Source organism: Staurois parvus, unplaced genomic scaffold, assembly GCF_062004578.1.
Source record: "Staurois parvus isolate SC_StPar_1 unplaced genomic scaffold, SC_StPar_1.0 ptg000721l, whole genome shotgun sequence".
Taxonomy (NCBI): domain Eukaryota; kingdom Metazoa; phylum Chordata; class Amphibia; order Anura; family Ranidae; genus Staurois; species Staurois parvus.
Genome location: NW_028318517.1, coordinates 2,366,533 through 2,388,060, shown reverse-complemented (window position 1 = coordinate 2,388,060; position 21,528 = coordinate 2,366,533). Strand labels below are relative to the sequence as shown.

At 45.3% G+C, this 21,528-nt stretch overlaps 1 protein-coding gene across 1 annotated transcript in view; it reads left to right on the top strand.

Moving 5' to 3' along the window:
* The first annotated feature begins 636 nt into the window (after positions 1-636).
* LOC149445427 (uncharacterized) overlaps positions 637-21,528 on the top strand; it is a 52,760-nt gene continuing 31,868 nt past the window's right edge. The window contains 5 exon segments of the mRNA XM_089653835.1: positions 637-1,795; positions 7,684-8,519; positions 9,569-9,807; positions 10,474-10,532; positions 16,822-17,880. Coding sequence (XP_089509961.1) covers positions 818-1,795; positions 7,684-8,519; positions 9,569-9,807; positions 10,474-10,532; positions 16,822-17,880 — 3,171 coding nt within the window. The 5' untranslated portion in view covers positions 637-817.

Below are 21,528 nucleotides of genomic sequence, written 5' to 3'. Positions count from 1 at the left end.
CCTGCACTGTATACTCTATGTTGTACATTACATACCGCTGACCCCTGCACTATATACTTTGTTGTACATTACATGCTACTGACCTCTGCACTATATACTATATAGTGTACATTACATACTCCTGACCCCTACACTATATACTCTATGTTGTACATTACATACTCCTGACCCCTGCACTATATACTCTATGTTGTACATTACATCCTCCTGACCCCTGCACTATATACTCTGTGTTGTACATTCCATAGTCATGACTTCTGCTCTCCCCCCTGCCCCCACTGCTATATATACACATAATATGGATTCTCTTTTGTTCCCCCCATTTCCTCCCAGCTGGACATTTTATATCGGATGATGTGATTGGAGCACAGACTTTTACATGGTGATAATAATGTGATAACATCCTCCAACTTTGGACCCTTAAACAGAAAGTGATAATGAGGGAGGAGTCAATACCCCAATGATGGTGGTCTTCAGGATCAGTCCAGTCTTCATCTTGGTTGTTCTCCCCCCATCCTCACTCTCTGACCTCTGGTGGGGCTCAGCCCCGCTGTTCTTCATGACTAAATCATGGACTAAATAAGGAAGTGCAGTACTTCTTGTGTTGGGAAGATGGCGATGAGTGATAGTTGGGGTGGGGACCCTCGTCCTATAATCCCCTCATCACTGTCCCTCCTATAAAAGACAGTTCTGGTTGTTTCCTCACTCTCTGACTAAGGTCCATGAATAAAGAAATGACCTGGTAGGAGATCAGAGGAGCCATTTCCTAGTTCCCTTGAGGGTGGAATTGTAAGCTCCTCAAAAACCAAGCTGCCTGATGTGGGCGGAGTCCTGGTTTGGGGGAACCAATCAGCTCCTGTCTAGTAATCCTCTTTGTCTTTGTATTTTAGTCCATGGCCGGGAGATGAGGAAAACCTCCGAGGATTGTCTCACTTTGTCTCCAGACTGGAAAGTAGAAGATGAGGACATCACACAGTATAGTCCAGGAGAAAACCCGACTCCTTCCAATGTCCATCCGGCACCACCCAGTGTAGATGGACCATCGGATTCCTTGTATCCGGAGGAACCTCAGACTGTACGGGACCGGGCCGGCCTTCCAACAGGGAAGACATTCTCCTGTACTGAGTGCGGGAAGGGTTTCCTTTATGAATGCCGTCTTAATGTGCATAAAAGGTCTCACATGGGGGAGAAGACATATTCCTGTGCTGAGTGTGGGAAATGTTTTTCACTGATGTCCTACCTTTGCAAGCATCAGAGATCTCACACAGGGGAGAAGCCGTATTCCTGTCCTGAGTGCGGGAAATATTTTTCAGTGAAGTGTAATCTTTACACACATCAGAGATCTCACACAGGGGCGAAGCCGTATTCCTGTCCTCAATGCGGCAAATGTTTTTCGGTGAAGTGTAATCTTTACTCACATCAGAGATCTCACACGGGGGAGAAGCCGTATTCCTGTCCTGAGTGTGGGGAATGTTTTTCACAGAAGTCCAATCTTTATAGACATCAGCAATTTCATACAGGTGAGAAGCCGTATTCCTGTCCTGAGTGTGGCAAATGCTTTTCATTGAAGTCCAGCCTTTACAGACATCAGAGATCTCACACGGGAGAGAAGCCGTATTCCTGTCCTGAATGCGGGAAATGTTTTTCAGTGAAGTCCCATCTTTACACACATCAAAGATCTCACACGGGGGAAAAGCCATATTCTTGTCCTGAGTGTGGAAAATGTTTTTCAGATAAGTCCAATCTTTACAGACATCAGAGAACTCACATGGGGGTGAAGCCACTTTCCTGTCCAGAGTGAGGGAAATGTTCCTCACTGAAGTCCTGTCTTCCTGTACATCTGGGATTATAAAGAGGTAGACAGATCAGACAGGGGTCTGTACCCCTAGGGGATGGAATGGGGGGAGGGCTATGGCAGATGATAAGAAGGTTCCCATGTTACAAACAACCAGTGGAATTGGTAGCATTTGTAGGAAAATAAAAGATACACAAAATCCGTGTGAACATGGTGTCGGTGAATGAACAAGGTGTCGGTGAATGGACAAGGTGTCGGTGAATGGACAAGGTGTCAGTGAATGAAAGTGTTTGTTCCCCAATACCAGAAGTGTGCCCAGCACAATAGGTGAGTTGGAAGTTTTGGTGCATGAAGAGAACTAGGATTGAATTGGTATTGCTGAATCTTGGCTTCATTCCTCACATGACTGGGCCATTCATATTCCTGGCTAGGTTCTCTTTCGGAGAGACGGGGGAAATAGGAAAGGTGGTGGTGTCTGTCTCTATGTGAGAAGTGATCTCAGAGCGAGTGTGAAAGAGGACCTAGTTGATGGAGAGTGTGATGAGGCTGAAGGATTATGGGTGGAACTGCACATGGGGGGCGGTACTACAAAGGTCATCATTGAAGTTTGTTATAGGCCTCCCAGTGTTAATGAGGAGGTGGAGACTCAGCTCCTCACACAGATGGAAAGGGCTGCAAGGGCTGGGACAGTGATAATAATGGGGGATGGTAACGACCCAGAAAGTGACTGGAGTAATGGTACTTCAGGAACAGTTAAAGGGCAAAAATAAATAAACTTACTACAGGACAATTTTATGGTCCAGTTCATAGAGGCCCCAACTAGGAATGATGCTCTGCTGGACATAGTCATCTCAAACCATGAAGAGCTTATTACGAATGTCCATATAAAAGAACATCTGGGTAGCAGTGACCATAACATGATTTAATTTATTGTTAGCTGTAAACAGCGAGCACATACGGGAAAATAAAAACGCTCAACTTTAAGAGAGCTAATATCCCTGGGAGGGAATATTGGCATCACAATGAACACAACACAGAAATGGGAGTTCTTCAAAAAGCCTGTATGTGACCACACTGCAAAATATATTCCCATGGGCAACAAGTATAAAAGGCTACAAATCCAACCTATGTGGCTGACGGCCAAAGTTACAAAAGTTATAGATAATAAGAAAAGAGCTTTTATTAAATATAACAATGAAGGAACGCGATCATCGTTTACACATTACAAAGAATAAAACAGAATATGCAAAAAGGAAATAAAGACACAAAAACTGAAAACAAGCGACAGAAAGATATCAGGACGACCCCAAAACATTCCTCCAATCTATGAATAGTAGAAAGGTCCGGTCCCAGCATGGAGGCCCTTTACAGAACCATCTAGAGGGGGGGGGACAAAGAGAAGGACAATGTATGAAATCCCTTCTTCAGCTCTGTGTATACAAAGGAGCATGGGGGGGCTCTTGTCCATAATGGGGGGGTGGTACTGACACCCCCAGATGATCCACATTGACTCACAATTGATATGATGCAGAAATATTTGTACAGAATAAAGGTGAATAAAGCCCCTGGACCGGATGGCAGACACCCACGGGGCCTTAAAGAATTCAGCTCTGTCATCTCACAGCCATTGTTTCTCATTTTTAGGGATTCTTTAATGACTGGCATAGTACCACTGGATTGGTGTAAGGCCAATGTGGGGCCAATATTTATAAAGGGGACAAAATCTTTCCCAAGTAATTATAGGGCTGTTAGTGGAACTTCTATAGTTGGGAAGATACTGGAGAGTTTAACCCCTCCCCCTCCTGAGGATTTATCCCCCTTCCTGACCACGCCTCTTTTTGCTTTCGGCGCTGCACTAGTTCAACTGATAATTGCGCGGTCATGCAATGCTGCACCCAAACAACATTTATGTCCTTTTTTTCACACAAATAGAGCTTTCTTTCGGAGGTATTTGATCACCTGTGCGCTTTTTATTTTTTGCGCTATAAACAAAAAAAGACCAAAAATTTTGAAAAAAAAACCAATATTTTTTACTTTTGGCTATAAAAATATATAGTAAACTCAAAGTTAGTTATAAATTTAGGCCAAAATGTATTCTGCTCCATGTTTTTGGTAAAAAAAAATCCCAATAAGTGTATATTGATTGCTTTGTGTGATAGTTATAGCGTCTACAAACTATGGGAGAGATAATGGAATTTACACCATTTTTTACTATACAGCACTGCACTAGTTTTACTGACAATTGCGCGGTCATGCAATACGGTACATAAATGAACATGTAACTAAACTCTTCTTTAAACATAGATGAATCTATCCCAATATACAATAAAATAAAAAAATAAATTGTAAAATAAAATTAATTAATAAAATAAAATTAAATAAAATTAAAATTAAATAAAATATTAATAAAATTAATAAAATAAAAATTATATAGCAAACTAAATGTCCCAAAAAATAAATGTCCAAAATGTCTCTGTAAAGATGTCTTTCCAAAGCAAACTCGTATCATCTTTAATCATCCAGTATGGAAATTCCAAAATTCTTTGTGAACCTCAAAAAAATAAACTTCTGATAGTGTATTACCTTTATACTGAACATACATGTAAAATAGTGAAAGAACCGTGTATCATGCCAACTGCATACCGTGAGCTCACACGTGAAGAAACAATTCCTCTACCAATATATCAATCTCTGAATATGTAAATACACTCGTGACAAGAATCAGAAGAGTGACCATTCCAAGTCCAAACGATGAAACGTGATCACCTCCAAATAGTGAGAATGGAGAATAACCCAAATCTCTAATAGTGAGCTCTACAAACTCAATAATAGTGAACAATAAAGTGCTCTCCTCCAACTGGTGCAACAATGGATCATTCCCCTCTGGAAATAAATCCCAGGCTTTCAGGGGATAGTCGCACTCTCCAGGCTTCCTAATGTTCCTGTTGGCACTCTTCCATATTCCTCATCAGGTGAGATAGGAGACAATCAGCGCTATATAGTAACAGAAGTCAATATTTATTGAATATCTTACATTACAATTGAAGAATATCAGCTTCCAGCATTCAGAACAGCTCAGGTGTAGTCCTATGTATAGAGAACCGCATGTTCCCACTTCCAAAATGGCCACCACCACACTTCCGGTTTTGCGTGAGTGCATCAGACGTCACGTGTCCCAACATGTTTCATCACTTCCTGGACTTTTTCACAAGGGATCAAGATGTCTGAGAGGTGGTTCCTTATATTCTGTCCCACATCAAGGGCAGGAAATCGAATCCGCCATCTTACTATATGGAAAAATGGTGGCATGTATATCTTTATTCCCATTCCCTATACGAGCACTGCAATCCCTATACGAACACTGCAATCCCTATACGAACACTGCAATCCCTATACGAGCACTGCAATCCCTATACGAACACTGCAATCCCTATACAAGCACTGCAATCCATGTACGAGCACTGCAGTCCCTGTACAAACACTGCAATCCATGTACGAGCACTGCAGTCCCTGTACAAACACTGCAATCCCTATATGAACACTGCAATCCCTATACGAGCACTGCAATCCCTGTACGAACACTGCAATCCCTGTACGAGCACTACAATCCCTATACGAGCACTGCAATCCCTATACGAGCATTGCAATCCCTATACAAACACTGCAATCCCTGTATGAGCACTGCAATCCCTATACGAACACTGCAATCCCTATACGAACACTGCAATCCCTATACGAGCACTGCAATCCCTATACGAACACTGCAATCCCTATACAAGCACTGCAACCCCTATATGAGCACTGCAATCCCTATACGAACACTGCAATCCCTGTACGAGCACTGCAATCCCTATACGAGCACTGCAATCCCTATACAAACACTGCAATCCCTGTACGAACACTGCAATCCCTATACGAGCATTACAATCCCTATACAAACACTGCAATCCCTATACTAACACTGCAATCACTGTACGAGCACTGCAATCCCTATACAAACACCGCAATCGCTATACTGTGATGGATTTGGTAAAATGCCTATTCTGTTTCCTGTTTAAAATTTACATTTTATACATATTTACTTTTATACTTTTTTATATTTCTAAATATATGTGTTGTGCGTATACATATATATATATTTTGTCTGCTGGGCTTTGCAGTCCTCCTTAACTTGTTTTGCTCAGAGCGATGCTCTCAACCCCTCCCTTCGCACTGAGATGATTTCACTTAGACTTTGGGAATGTGAGGGGAGTGAAAAGATAACGGGATGAGAAGCAAGCATCAAGTTTCTACATTTCTCCTATATTTCAGCCAAGCAAAATGTGCCTTTTAGAATGTGACTGTATATACGTAATAGTGACATGTACTCTATTGTTCTCTATGTATAAAAGGTTAAGCACCGCCCTGCAATAAACAGAGATGAGATGATGTGAAAGTGGTTGTACTGGACAGTTGTCCGTGTAATTATTTTCCGGCGTGCACGCAATCCATATCTCAAAATTAGGAACAGCAGCAGAAATCCTACCCTGAGCCCGATTGTGGTTCTCACAACCTTTTTAGCTGGCTGCCCAACGAGGGGCCCCAGGTTCTGATCGATGGAAGGCCGCGTGAGGGACTGAGTGGCTGGCCGAGACAAACCAAAAGGGATTTGCGCACCCCTGAGAGTACGGTAGGTACTTTTTATACTTACCACTGTATGATTTGTTTCTGTCCAGTCCTAGCAGCCAGTCTTGTCGGCTTCCGGAGGTCATCTAGAGGCAGGTAATTTTTATTCCTCACCTGGGGCTGTTTAACGAACCTGCCATTGGATCTCTGCTGACTGTGTATTTGTTCAGTGTCTGTCGTTCTGTGCGACTGTGATAACTCAGTAGACTGATAGATAAGTTGCAATGAGTGTCCTGACCAGGTGAGCTGTGGGCCCCTGGAAGACGGAACCTTGCAATATGTTGCAATTGGGTGTTCGGCCAGGTGAGCTGTGGGCCCCTGAAGAGACGGAAACTTGCAACAAGCGTCAACGGACGGTGACTCGGGGTTGACGGTGTGAGACCCCTGAGGGTTTAGTTCAGCTGCTGAAGCTTCACGGAGCGAGGGGCGGCAGGTGTAATGTCCTGTTCTGAGTGTATTTGTGAATCACTGTTTGTCCTGAGATAAGACAGAAAGCAGCGGAATAGGGATATTAATCTAATAGTTGCCCGCACTGCCTCTGAAACCGTTAGCGGAGACTACGGTGAAAGAACAGAACAGAGTGAGAAGTTGGGTGACCCAGAGAGAGGGGGGAAGATGGGTCAGAAGATAGTCAAGCCACAGAAAGGATTAGTATGTGATATTGTAAAGAGGAAAGAAAGAAGTGAAGCAGTTAAAAAGTTATCTAAAGTAGCGAAAGTTTGTAAGCTGAAGGTCAGGACTGGCATAAATCATTGTAGGAACAGAGAGGAATGTTATGTGATAAAGGTTTGCTGAACGTGACAGAAGTTTGGAACAGGACTGGAAAAGTGTTGCATAAAGAAGGATAGTTGGAAGAAATTCAAGAAAATGGCAATTGTATAATGTATTTGTATCACAAAATTGTAAATGGACGTGTGCTAAAACCACCTCCCTATGTTGGAATGTGGGGTGGAGGAGGGGAAGGACAGCCCTGCCCTTCATCTAACGCCTACTTTATGCCCACCACCCCAGCCCTGCCCAGTACACTTCCTGCCAGCAGCCATCTTGCTATACCTGTGTTGTCACTTCCTGCCCTGCCCAGTACACTTCCTGCTAGCAGCCATCTTGCTACACCTGTGTTGTCACTTCCTGCCCAGCCTGGTGCACTTCCGTCCGGCAGCCATCTTGGTACACCTGGAAGGCCTAAACAAGGAGTTTATCCAGTTCTCCCTGTTCTAAACCAGGATGGTTCCTACCACACTCCCGTTTTCCCCAATATGGAAGCATCACCTTCACAAGCCGGATACATGAATGACAATGTATTCGAGCTGAATGATCAACAACCGCAAGCAGGAAGGATGCCGATAGGTATGACTCCCAAACCTATGCCAGATGTCCAATTGAATGACGATGCATCTGAATGGAGTGCTCAACAGCTGCAAGCGACAAGGGCGCCAATAGATTTGACTCCCAAACCCACGCACAGTGGAGTACAAACTAAACAGGAACAGTACACAAGACAGCCCCGACATTCAAGATTACCGGAAGGGGCACCGGTAATGTATGTCACTTTTACCCCATCACAAGCAGCGGCCTTAGTGACGAGTCTGCCTGACCCAGAGAAACAGACAATGCCCTTTTATCGCAGGGTAGTGCAGATACAAGAAACTTACTCAGCTGCTTGGAAAGACCTGCTCAGTCTACGCCAAATTAAAGCAGGACATATTTTCTGGCCGGTTATGCAGACGGCCTTCAATGATGCCTGCCTGACAAGTGTTATTTCCTATTCTTCAGGCGTGGAGTTCTGTGCCCAGCTCCATGACTGGGCAAAGGAGAAATTGGCGGATCAGACTACCACAATTCAAGACATCACCCAAGATAAAGGGGAGTCTGTGGAGAAGTATTATGCCAGACTCATACAGGCCTTTGATGATCTGGGCTTCTCTCAATATGAAAAGGCACACACACATATGCTCTCAACTGCTTTTGTCTCAGGGCTCAAAGAGGATATCAGGAAAGGTCTGAGGGTGGCCCGCCCTGAATACCGCTCTATGAAGATGTCTGATGATGGTGGCCAGAGGTATAGAAAATCAAAAAGGAAAAAACCAGCGCCCCTCATGGTGGTCAATGACGAAGATCCCACCTAAACTCGTCCACCACCATTGCCCAATATCAGGGAAAGGATCACCTGTTATAACTGTGAAAAACGGGAACATTTTAGAAGAGAATGCAGAGCCCCAAGATATCCCAGGCAAGACAGAGACCCCCGGGAAGGGCAATGCGAATATCAACCACCACGCCCCAACTCTCGTTAGGAAATGGGCAAACCCGTGTCACCCCTTATGGGAGTATTTTCAAACAAGACTGGGGGACCGTGTAGCTGTAATCCAGGATATTCCCCAACCTAAAGCAGCTAAACAACTGCATGCCTTTCTTGGACTTATATCCTACTGCAGGGCATGGATCCCTGATGCATTGGTCCTTATGCAACCACTCTATGATGCTCTCAAGTCTGTGCCATTTACCTTGTCAAGCAAGGCCCGGGACAATTTTATTCTGCTGAAGCAAGCAATATCCACCGCTCCTGCCTTGAGACTTCCAGATTATGAGAAACCTTTCAAACTGTGTCAGAAAAGCAAGGTCAAGCCACGGGGGTCCTAGCTCAAGAACATGGAGGTCAAACCAGACCCATTGGGTACTATTCTTGCCATTTGGACCCCGTAGCTAGAGGTGGTCCTTCATGTTTAAGAGCTGTCTTCGCTGCTCAAGCACTGTTGGACAAAACTTCAGACCTCGTTTTAGCACACCCCCTGTTTCTTCTGGCACCGCATGACATTGCCGCCATCCTGAATCAGGTACAACCCCGACACCTGTCCACAGCCAGACATCTACGGTTGCAAATCTCCCTCCTCATTCCTGACAATGTGACCCTCCAAAGGTGTCTTACCCTCAACCCAGCCACTCTTCTGCCATTTTTCGAGGGGGGAGAAGGTGAAGGTGAAGAAGGAGACCCCTGCACTACTCCACATGACTGCCTTGAAATGATGCGTATGGAAACACACATCTCCCTACAGTGAGTGAAATTCCTCTGGAAAACCCTGATTACACACTTTTTGTGGATGGCTCCAGATATGCAGATGAAAGAGGAAAGTACCACACAGGTTATGCTGTGACCTCGGAATTTGAAATTCTACAAGCAGGAGCATTACCACCAACTTTATCTGCCCAGGAAGCAGAGCTTCAAGCCCTCAATACAGCGTGTAAGATGGCAGAAGGTAAAAGAGCCAATATTTACACAGACTCAAGGTACGCCTTTGGAGTAGCTCATGACTTTGGTATGATCTGGAAAGCCAGAGGCTGGAACACCGGTAAAACACGGCCCAGCCATCAAGGACTTAATGGATGCACTGCTCCTGCCTGACCAAGTGGCTGTCTTGAAGGTTAAAGCACATGGTAAACTGAATTCTCAAGAGGCCAGAGGGAACCACTTGGCGGATATAGCTGCCAAAAGAAGCAGCGAAAAAACCAACAAAAAACGTCTGAGGTGGCTGAAGAGGAGAGTGAGACCTCAGTACAGATACTTTTGGCAGTACAGGTGAAATCTGACAAGCAATACCTGATCTCTATGCAAATAGCTGCTTATACAGAAGAAAGGCTGGAATGGATTGATAAAGGAGCGGACTATGATGGAGAATTGTATTCGATGAAAGGAAAAACTTGTTTACCAAAACATATGTATCCAGCAATTGTCCAATGGGCGCATGGACATGCACATCTCTCTAAGAACTTAATGAACTCGTTGATCAGCAAGTATTACTGGGCTCCAGGGATAACCACCTTAACCAGAAATTACTGCGCCTCGTGTGTAGTATGTGCAAAATGCAACCCGGGGAGGACGGAAAAGACACTGCAGAAACATCTGGCAAAACCCCTCTATCCATTACAGGGGATACAGATTGATCATATACAAATGCCAAAAAGTGGACGATATGAATATGCCCTAGTGGTGGTGGACATGTTCTCTGGTTGGCCAGAAGCCTATGCTGTTACAAACATGACAGCCAAGACCACGGCTAAGAAACTACTGAGTGAGGTAGTCTGTAGATTTGGGGTCCCAGAGGTGATAGAGAGTGTTCAGGGTCCAGCCTTCATAGCAACCCTTACAAAAGAGATTTGGACAGCACTGGGGGTTGAGTTGGCCCTACATACCCCATATCACCCTCAAAGCAGTGGGAAGGTAGAAAGGATGAATGGGACTCTAAAAAACAGGATGCTAAAGATGGCCCAAGAGACTAACGTGACTTGGCCAGACAGTTTTCCCATTGCTCTGTTTAGTGTCAGACACCCCCCTGGGGGAAACATGCCCTGTCCCCTTATGAAATTTTGTTTAGCTCAGCCCCCCAGACTTGGCTGTTACTTTCCGCAACAGTTGCAATTACAATCTGATGTGTTAATTGATTATGTGACTGCATTATCACGTGAATTAACTCGTATCCATGTCCAAGTGTTTTCTCCATTCCAGATTCTGAGTCAGATACAGGAATTCACAGCCTATTACCCGGAGATTGGGTATTAGTAAAGACATTTATGAGGAAACATTCCCTTGAGCCAAGATATGATGGTCCATTCCAAGTTCTGCTGACCACAGCCACTTCTGACAAGGTGGCCAGGAAGAACACTTGGATACACGCCTCCCACTGCAAGAATGTCCCAAACCCTGAGGAAAAGGAGTCATCTACACCATGACAACTATGTTGTATATCCTTTTTCTTATAAGTCTGACAGAGGCTCAACAGGTGGATATCACCGAAATAGGTGACACCACTATATTTTGGTACAACTCATCCAACACTCATGTAGCTATTTTCACCTTTGATTTCTGTAGTATAGATCCCATGTGGTGCTATGACCATAACCTATATGATCTTGACATAATGAGCATGTTCCGATAGTAGTGACCAGGTATACATATGTGTCATGGATGATTACTGGGGACCAAAAGATTAGAACCAGATTGGAAGGGATTTGGACTGGTGAGTATGCTCTTGCAAAGGTCATTATGCCTCTCCATATCCTAACAGAAGATACCCCTGACACATACACTGACTCAGCATCTAGGCACAGGAGGAAGCGGACAGCTCCCTCCGGAAGTTTTGACCCACATGTGTATATAGATGCCATTGGAGTCCCAAGGGGGGGTGCCTAATAAATTCAAAGCCAGAGACCAAGTAAAAGCAGGCTTCGAATTTCTGATCCCCAAAATAACTGTTAATAAAAATGTAGATTGGATAGATTACATATACTACAACCAACAGAGGTTTGTGAATTACTCCAGGGATGTCCTCCAAGGAATCGTTGACCAGTTAGCCCCTACATCGTACATGACATTCCAGAATAGGATGGCTCTGGACATGATTTTAGCGGAAAAAGGAGATGTCTGTAAAATGATAGAAGGAACTGGAACATGTTGTACATATATTCCTGACAATACTGGCCCGAATGGTAAGGTTACTCTGGCTATAAAGAAATTAGAAGATCTGTCAGTGGAGCTGAAGAAGAACTCAGGTATCACAGACCCGGGGATCAATATTTTAGCTGGATGAGTGGGTGGCAAAAAGTGCTCACCCAAATAGGTGTAACGGTATTAATAATTCTAGTTCTTTTAGCTCTGATTGTATGTTGTATTCTATCATTTGTAAAGAAGTTAATAAGCAAGGCTGTAGACAACAGCACACCTGCATTTCTCCATCAAGAAGAGGAGGACCCCCTTGTGATGGAAGAGGATAAACCCTTCACTCCTCTACGGTCCCTCCCCGCCAACAGCAATTTCACAATTTTGTAGGGATAGCATCTGACTTCCTTATGTACAAAGTCTGTGGCAAGGGGGGTGATGAAATAGTCATCACCTGTCTAACGTACAGCATAAAAGAGTTCCAAGGTACATAAGGACAGATGAGCGAGGTGTTATAGGGACAGAGTAAAACAGTCATTTTAAGGGGGGACTGTGATGGATTTGGTAAAATGCCTATTCTGTTTTCTGTTTAAAATATACATTTTATACATATTTACTTTTATACTTTTTTAGATTTCTAAATATATGTGTTGTGAGTATATATATATATATATTTTGTCTGCTGGGCTTTGCAGTCCTCCTTAACTTGTTTTGCTCAGAGCGATGCTCTCAACCCCTCCCTTCGCACTGAGAGGATTTTACTTTGGGAATGTGAGGGGGGGGGGGTGAAAAGATAACAGGACGAGAAGCATCAAGTTTCTACATTTCTCTTATATTTCAACCAAGAAAAATGTGCCTTTTAGAACGTGACTGTATATACGTAATAGTGACGTATACTCTATTGTTTTCTATGTATAAAAGGTTAAGCACCGCCCTGCAATAAACGGAGATAAGATGATGTGAAGGTGGTTGTACTGGACAGTTGTCCGTGTAATTATTTTCCGGCACGCAATCCATATCTCAAAATTAGGAGCAGCAGCAGAAATCCTACCCTGAGCCCGATTGTGGTTCTCACAACCTTTTTAGTTACACATAGCGCGGGTTTTATCCATTAATAGTGATGACATCATTGCCCAAATCTGGGGGTCACCAGCCATTTCCACCCTTTACTCTGGGCTGGGGGGCTTTGTATCCATATACCAGATGTTCTACAGGACTAAATCTGCAATCAGTGTTACTGCAAAATCAAAGGGGCCAAAACCCCTCCCCCGAGCAGTCATATATTTCTGTCCCCATTGGTGGGAGTGGAGGTGACCCCTCTATAAGGATCTACAGTCCATACACACCCAGCACAAGGCCGGGGTCACACTACCAGACGCTTCTCGGGGCTGCAGTTCCTCTGAGCTCCACAAGGTGGGGATCTCACTTCTACCCAGACAGGAAGTCTCTATGGAAGACAGACAGGAAGTGATGTCAGGGACAGACAGGAAGTGATTTCAGGTACAGACAGGAAGTTCCATGTGGTACGAAGTACAATGGAGACATTGCTGGAAGTGGTAGCAGGGAAGGTAATAAGATGTTATTTCCTATTTATACACAGTAACCCCCATCATGTCCATCCTCTTCCTCCATAGTCATGTCCATCCTCTTCCTCCATAGTCACTGTGACGTCTTTTATCTCCAGCAGATGATGATACACACATATATAGTGTGGGAACCCAGATTAACCCCTTCATAGGGATGAGTTGATGATAATATATTTGCCCCCAAAGCTGGCCTACATGGTTCAGTTTTATCGTTCAGCCAGCGGGATGAGAGAAAAACTGAAGCGATTCCCCCATCCACACATTGGAGGTGGATGGGGGAATCCTCCCCGCTGCACTCTTGTATTCTGACAATGGGGGGACTCCTCCGCTCTCAGAATACACAGATCAGCACTGAAGCTATTGGCTGCAGCCGCTGGGGGAGTGGCTTTTATCTGGCAGTGGCCACACATGGATGGAAATGTGAGCGATCCCTGCTGAACCAGCTGAATTTCCATGGATCTATGGTCACCTTCAGTGACTTCCTCCCCTCCCCCTCTTCTCCTTCATGATGGAAGTCATGCTGAGATCATCTCCCATTGGCTGAGCAATATTCTCATTTGTCTCTCAGCTCCTTCTTGCTATTCCTCGTCCTGCCTGTTGTTTCCTTGGATTGATTTTCTGTGTAGTGACCCCGGCTTGGTCTCTTGGATGCGCTCGTCTGTTGCTTGCCCTGACCTTTCTCCTGATTCCTGGATCTCCTCCTCATCTCTCCTCCATATCCTCTTACACAGCTTTTCTCCACACCTGCAGTGACCCTGGGGGGAGGAAACTTGGCACCAGCACGCCGCCAAATCCATCCCCACCATTAGGGGCTCTGGAGACAATTGTCTGCTATTTACACTCCGTTCCTCCGCACGTCACCTGATCACATGACAGCTTACTTCCACAGATTCCGGATGGTAAAGGTCAAAGGTCACACTTCAGTTTAGGAGAGGTAGGACGCACCCAGGAACAAGGATTTGGTTTGCATGGAAGCCTCATATAGAGGACCCTTCAAATCTCCCCATCCAAATGTTCATCCATCCAGAGTCTATATGTCCTATGACATCACACTGACCTCACAACTCCTCCCCCCAATGTCCCTCCATCCAGAGTAAGAGAATCCTATGACATCACACTGACCTCACAACTCCTCCTCCCAATGTCCCTCCATCCGGAGTCAGAGAATCCTATGACATCACACTGACCTCACAGCTCCTCCTCCCAATCTCCCTTCATCCAGAGTCAGAGAATCCTATGACATCACACTGATCTCACAGCTCCTGCTCCCAATGTCCCTCCATCCAGAGTCGGAGAATCCTATGACATCACACTGACCTCACAGCTCCTCCCAATGTCCCTCCATCCAGTGTCGGAGAATCCTATGACATCACACTGACCTCACAGCTCCTCCTCCCAATGTCCCTCCATCCAGTGTCGGAGAATCCTATGACATCACACCGACCTCCCAGCTCCTCCTCCCAATGTCCCTTCATTTGGCTCCTTTTTATTCTATGGTATTAGGATGTGGGAGAACCCTTGGCATCCTCATAAGCAAAAAAGAAATGTTGGTCCTGCATTGTGTGTAATGATGTCAGAATTCCTTTTAACCTGCGTAGTGTGGGGGTCCTGTGGGGGGGAATTATACCTCAGCCTGAAGTGGGGCTTTAATAAAATGGAGACCTGAATGGAGAGGTGAGGAGGATTCTGGGAATATCATTTGATGTGACTATTTGTGTTCAGATGTAGAGTTTTCCTCCTGTGAAGTCTGGAGATCATATGACATCACATTGCCTCCACCTCCCTCCCTGATAGAAGAGAGAAAGAAGAAGAAGATTCTAGAAGTCACCAGAGAGATCACTGAGCTGCTGACAGGAGAGGTGAGCGGTGCCGGGAATTCTGGGACATTCTCCAGTAACAGACAAGGGATGTGTCTGGATGGTGACTGTATCATTGTGTGTGTCAGGTTCCTATAAGGTGTCAGGGTGTCACTGTCTATTTCTCCATGGAGGAGTGGGAGTATTTAGAAGGACACAAGGATCTCTACAAGGACGTCATGATGGACAATCAGCCGCCCCTCACATCACCGGGTAAGAGGAGACTTTATTGTAAAGGAGAGAGCAGTACGGAGGATCCACCTAGATCCCCCATCATCTGATAAACACATAGAAACAATGGATTCAGTCAGTGTGTGTGTTTCCTACAGATGGATCCAGTCATGGGAACCCACCAGAGAGATGTCCCCGTCCTCTGTATTCCCGGGATTCCACACAGGAAGGTCACACCATCCCTCACCATCATCACGTAGATGAGCAACAATCACTGATAGTATCATTAGGATCTGTACATTATCTGCATTGTTACCATTGATGTCATTTTTATTATATATTCAGAGTGGAAACCTGAGAGATTCTAAAGGTGAGGTAAAAGAAGAGGAGGATGAGGATGGGGTGATGGAGGAGTCAGAGCTTCTAAAAGAACACAAAGATCTGTACCAGGACACCATGGTGGAGTCATCCAGCTACAGGAACCCACCAGAGAGATGTCCCCGTCCTCTGTATTCCCGGGATTCCACACAGGAAGGTCACACCATCCCTCACCATCATCAGGTAGATGATGACAATTATTGGTAGTTGTGATTTATACACAGCATGTTTGTTACAATGAATGTTTTATTATATCTTTCAGAGTGGAATCCTCGGGGATGATAATATTGATGTTAAAGAAGAGTATAAAGAGGAGGATGAGGAGTATGGAGTGATGGAGGAGTTTTCAGAAGGACACAAGGATATGATGGAGCCACCTAATACCAGGAACCCACCAGAGAGATGTCCCCGTCCTCTGTATTCCCGGGATTCCACACAGGAAGGTCACACCATCCCTCACTATTACAAGGTTGGTGGGATGGAGCATCTAGAACATGGACTTGTAGAGACAATGTGTGGATATTTTATATGATCTTACATTTTACAGATGATATTTTCTCTCATTTCCTTGATTTAGAGTGGAGATCCAATCGATATAGAATTTGAGGTGAAAGCAGAAGAAGAAGAGGCGTATGTGAGGGATGATCAGCAGTCTATGGAGGAGGATGGAATAACGGGGACATTTATAGAGGAGGACACTCCTACAGAGATCAGCACAGGTGGGTCATGAACACTAAATCCATTCCTCCACCCATACTGCTCACTGATTGGTCCAGAGTAGGGCGGGGACTGGGTGATATCAGCCTGTAATCCCCTGGTCTCTTTCCTGAGCTGTGTTCTCCATCTTGCCTGATGTGGGCGGAGTCCTGGTTTGGGGGAACCAATCAGCTCCTGTCTAGTAATCCTCTTTGTCTTTGTATTTTAGTCCATGGCCGGGAGATGAGGAAAACCTCCGAGGATTGTCTCACTTTGTCTCCAGACTGGAAAGTAGAAGATGAGGACATCACACAGTATAGTCCAGGAGAAAACCCGGCTCCCTCCAATGTCCATCCGGCACCACCCAGTGTAGATGGACCATCGGATTCCTCGTATCCTGAGGAACCTCAGACTGTGCGGAACCCGGCCGGCCTTCCAACAGGGAAGAGGTTCTCCTGTATTGAGTGCGGGAAGGGTTTCTTTTTTAAATCCCATCTTAATGTGCATAAAAGATCTCACACGGGGGAGAAGCCGTATTCCTGTCCTGAGTGCGGGAAATGTTTTTCAGACAAGTCCAATCTTTACAGACATCAGAGATCTCACACGGGGGAGAAGCCATATTCATGTCCTGAGTGCGGGAAATGTTTTGCACAAAAATCATATCTTGTCAAACATGAAAGGTCTCACACAGGTGAGAAGCCATATTCATGTCCTGAGTGCAGGAAATGTTTTGCACAAAAATCATATCTTGTCAAACATGAAAGGTCTCACACAGGTGAGAAGCCATATTCCTGTTCTGAGTGTGGGAAATGTTTTGCACAAAAGTTCATTCTTTACAGTCATCAGAGATCTCACACGGGGGAGAAGCCGTATTCCTGTCCTGAGTGCGGGAAGTGTTTTTCATACAAGTCACATCTTTCCAGACATCTGAGATTGCATGTAGGCGAGAAGCCGTATTCATGTACTGAGTGTGGGAAATGTTTTGTACAAAAATCAGAACTTGCCGTACATCAGAGGTCTCACACTGGGGAGAAGCTATATTCCTGTCCACAGTGTGGGAAATGTTTTACAACACATTCCAGTCTTTACAAACATAAGAGATCTCACACAGGGGAGAAGCCGTATTCCTGTTCTGAGTGCAGCAAATGTTTTATACGAAAATCAGAACTTGTCATACATTTGAGGTCTCACACAGGGGAAAAACCATACTCCTGTTCTGAGTGCGGGAAATGTTTTTCACAGAAGTTCACTCTTTACAAACATCATCAGAGGTCTCACACAGGGGAGGAGGCTACTTACAAGTGAGTGTGGGAAATTGTAAAAAAATCAGAACTTGTCATACAATAAAGATAAAGATCAATAAAAGAGGAAAAGCCGTATTTCTGTCCTGAGTGTGGGAAATGTTTTTCAGTGAAGTCCCGTCTTTCCAGACATCAGAGGTCTCACACGGGGCAGAATCCACTTTCCTGTCCTGAGTGAGGGAAATGTTCCTCACTGAAGTCCTGTCTTCCTGTACATCAGGGGTCCCACACAACCCTGGAGGTGTATTAGTGCCTTGAGTGCGGGAAATGTCTTCTAGATGAATGTTGCTGGACATCCCAGCTCTCATGTGAGGAAGAAGCACACCCTGATATACACCTCAGATATACTCCATGGCTGATCTTCATCATGGAAGAAACAGTTCATAAGGAGATCAGAGGTCCCCAAAGACATGGATGAAGTGTGGGACAGGGTTGGCCATTGATGGCAGGAGAAGAATAAAAATGGAGTCCTGCCCTGTGATTGGCTGAGTACATTTTGTGGTGGGAGATTTTGTAGTCTATTTTTTAAAAATCATTAATGGAACGAATGTGACCGGCATTCACCCAGCTGGGATGAATATTGGGTGTATTTTATCTCACACTGATTTCCTTGGCTCCATCTAGTGGCCATAATGCAGTATTGTAATATTTGTATTCAGTGAGTTATTTTCAGGACTCATACCCCATTGTGGTCTCTAGATGGAGCTGATGATCAGAGGAAATTATTGTTTTACAGTAAACTGGAATTATTGCTTTCACTCTGACGTTCGCTGCGATACCTCACATGTTTGGTGTAATTTCTGTTTACATACGCGTGCTGGACTTACATGTAGAATTGCATGATGTTTAACAACATTCCATCTGATAGCTTGGACAGCGACAGGTCCTCTTTATTAAGAGATTTAGGTCTTAAACATCCCTGATCCCTCCAAGCAGCCGATCAATGAGAAATGTGTTGGATGAGCTGCATCCCGGGTGTATGGGCCGGGTAAACACCGAACCAACACAGGAAGAGATGAAATCCTTGTCATTTCTGGCTTCATTCAGCACAGAGGAGCTGGAGGAATGGATGTTCCTCCTTCTCCACTGTGTGCAGCTGACCGCTTACAGTGGTATCAGGTTCCCCGATGGAACTGAAGAGCCCAGGACTGGTGGTGGGAGGGGGCCCTTCATATGCTGAAAAAGTGACCTGCAGCTGTATAGAACCTCCAGTCACTTCTATGTGATATTTTATTGCCATTGTAAATCAATGAAGAACATTCGATCAGCTCAGCAGTCTGATACAATTATGTTTGTACCCCCATTCACACAGGTGGAATGTACAGGGACTTTCACTGGGGGAATTGCTAAGCAAAGTATTTATGATTGGCCCCTAAATGTCAGGAGTCGTTCATTTAACTAGTTGGTGACTTCCCATCCACAATGTACTGCGGACGAGCAGCGACTCCTGTAAGGTGCTCAATACTTGCGGGTTCAAAGCGCACATGTGCGTACCTCCTCGCTGACCCCACTGCCATTCCTTGCAGGAACAGTTCATTAGCGGGTCCTAGCCAATGACTTTGCCCGGCACCCTGCTGGTCTCCTGCAATGATTGGAGAAGCAGTCATGAGCCTATGTTAGTAAACACGGGATCTAGCTGATTCTCCTCTTCATGGACCCTTCTTGGTCCCAGAAGAGATGAGAGAGACACTTTGACACACTGTAGATGAAAGCACAGCATTGTACACACACGTTAGATTAGCACATTTAACCCTTTGATTGCCCCCTGACACCCAGACAATGCCATTAGTACAGTGTCAGTGTACAGTATTGTTCACTGATCACCGTATTACTGCCACTGCGGATAGCATCAGGATCAACTATCGCACCCACGTTATAGGTCGCTGATCACCGTATTACTGCCACTGCGGATAGCATCAGGATCAACTATCGCACTCACGTTATAGGTTGCTGATCACCGTATTACCGCCACTGCGGATAGCATCAGGATCAACTATCGCACCCACGTTATAGGTCGCTGATCACCGTATTACTGCCACTGCGGATAGCATCAGGATCAACTATCGCACCCACGTTATAGGTCGCTGATCACCGTATTACTGCCACTGCGGATAGCATCAGGGTCAACTATCGCACCCACGTTATAGGTCGCTGATCACCGTATTACTGCCACTGCGGATAGCATCAGGATCTACTATCGCACCCACGTTATAGGTCGCTGATCACCGTATTACCGCCACTGCGGATAGCATCAGGATCAACTATCGCACCCACGTTATAGGTCGCTGATCACCGTATTACTGCCACTGCGGATAGCATCAGGATCAACTATCACACCCACGTTATAGGTCGCTGATCACCGTATTACCGCCACTGCGGATAGCATCAGGATCTACTATCGCACCCACGTTATAGGTCGCTGATCACCGTATTACTGCCACTGCGGATAGCCTCAGGGTCAACTATCGCACCCACGTTATAGGTCGCTGATCACCGTATTACTGCCACTGCGGATAGCCTCAGGGTCAACTATCGCACCCACGTTATAGGTCGCTGATCACCGTATTACTACCACTGCGGATAGCCTCAGGGTCAACTATCGCACCCACGTTATAGGTCGCTGATCACCGTATTACTGCCACTGCGGATAGCATCAGGGTCAACTATCACACCCACGTTATAGGTCGCTGATCACCGTATTACTGCCACTGCGGATAGCATCAGGGTCAACTATCGCACCCACGTTATAGGTCGCCGATCACCGTATTACTGCCACTGCGGATAGCATCAGGGTCAACTATCGCACCCACGTTATAGGTCGCCGATCACCGTATTACTGCCACTGCGGATAGCATCAGGGTCAACTATCGCACCCACGTTATAGGTCGCTGATCACTGCCATTACTAGGAGAGTGTTTGTACAGATCAATCTATTGATCACAAACAGAACTATACTAGTCCCCCTTAGTATCGTGTGCCCAAAAACAATGTGTTAATAGGATCAGCCCGTTCACTCCCAGCACCTGCATTTAGCCCTTCTGCCCCCACAACAAGTGCAGTGTCAGTACATCATTATCTGTGATACATTGTACACAAAACAGCAGTATTATAAACATCAGGCTTGATCTCTGCTAGCACTAGCAGGTGATTTGTTTTTTAGTGGCGGTTAAAGCAGTCCCTGTCAGCCAGGAGCTCTTTTTCAGAGCTCTTCTTCCCATGGATCGCACTAGGTACCTCTAAATTTAATGCCTAAAATGTTCCAACAAAAGTACTCTAGTGAAGAGGTCTACAGGACTGAGCTTGTCAGATGAGAGTGAAGGGGAAGCCTCTCTGACAGATTCTGCCTCAGAATATGAACCTGTAGAGAGTTGTGTCACTCCCAGAAAGCTCTGACAATGGAGAAGAGGTCCCTGTTAAGATCAGACCCCAGGTACCTGAAGTACTAAGAACGCATGACTACCTTTTGGTGAACTGGCAGTCACCAGCAGCTTAGTACATCCTGGCATTTTACACTCCAGCAATCCAAGCTGGTGAGGTGGCGAGTCCCATAAGTGCAGTCCAAGCTGGTGAGGTGGCGAGTCCCATAGGTGCAGTCCAAGCTGGTGAGGTGGCGAGTCCCATAGGTGCAGTCCAAGCTGGTGAGGTGGCG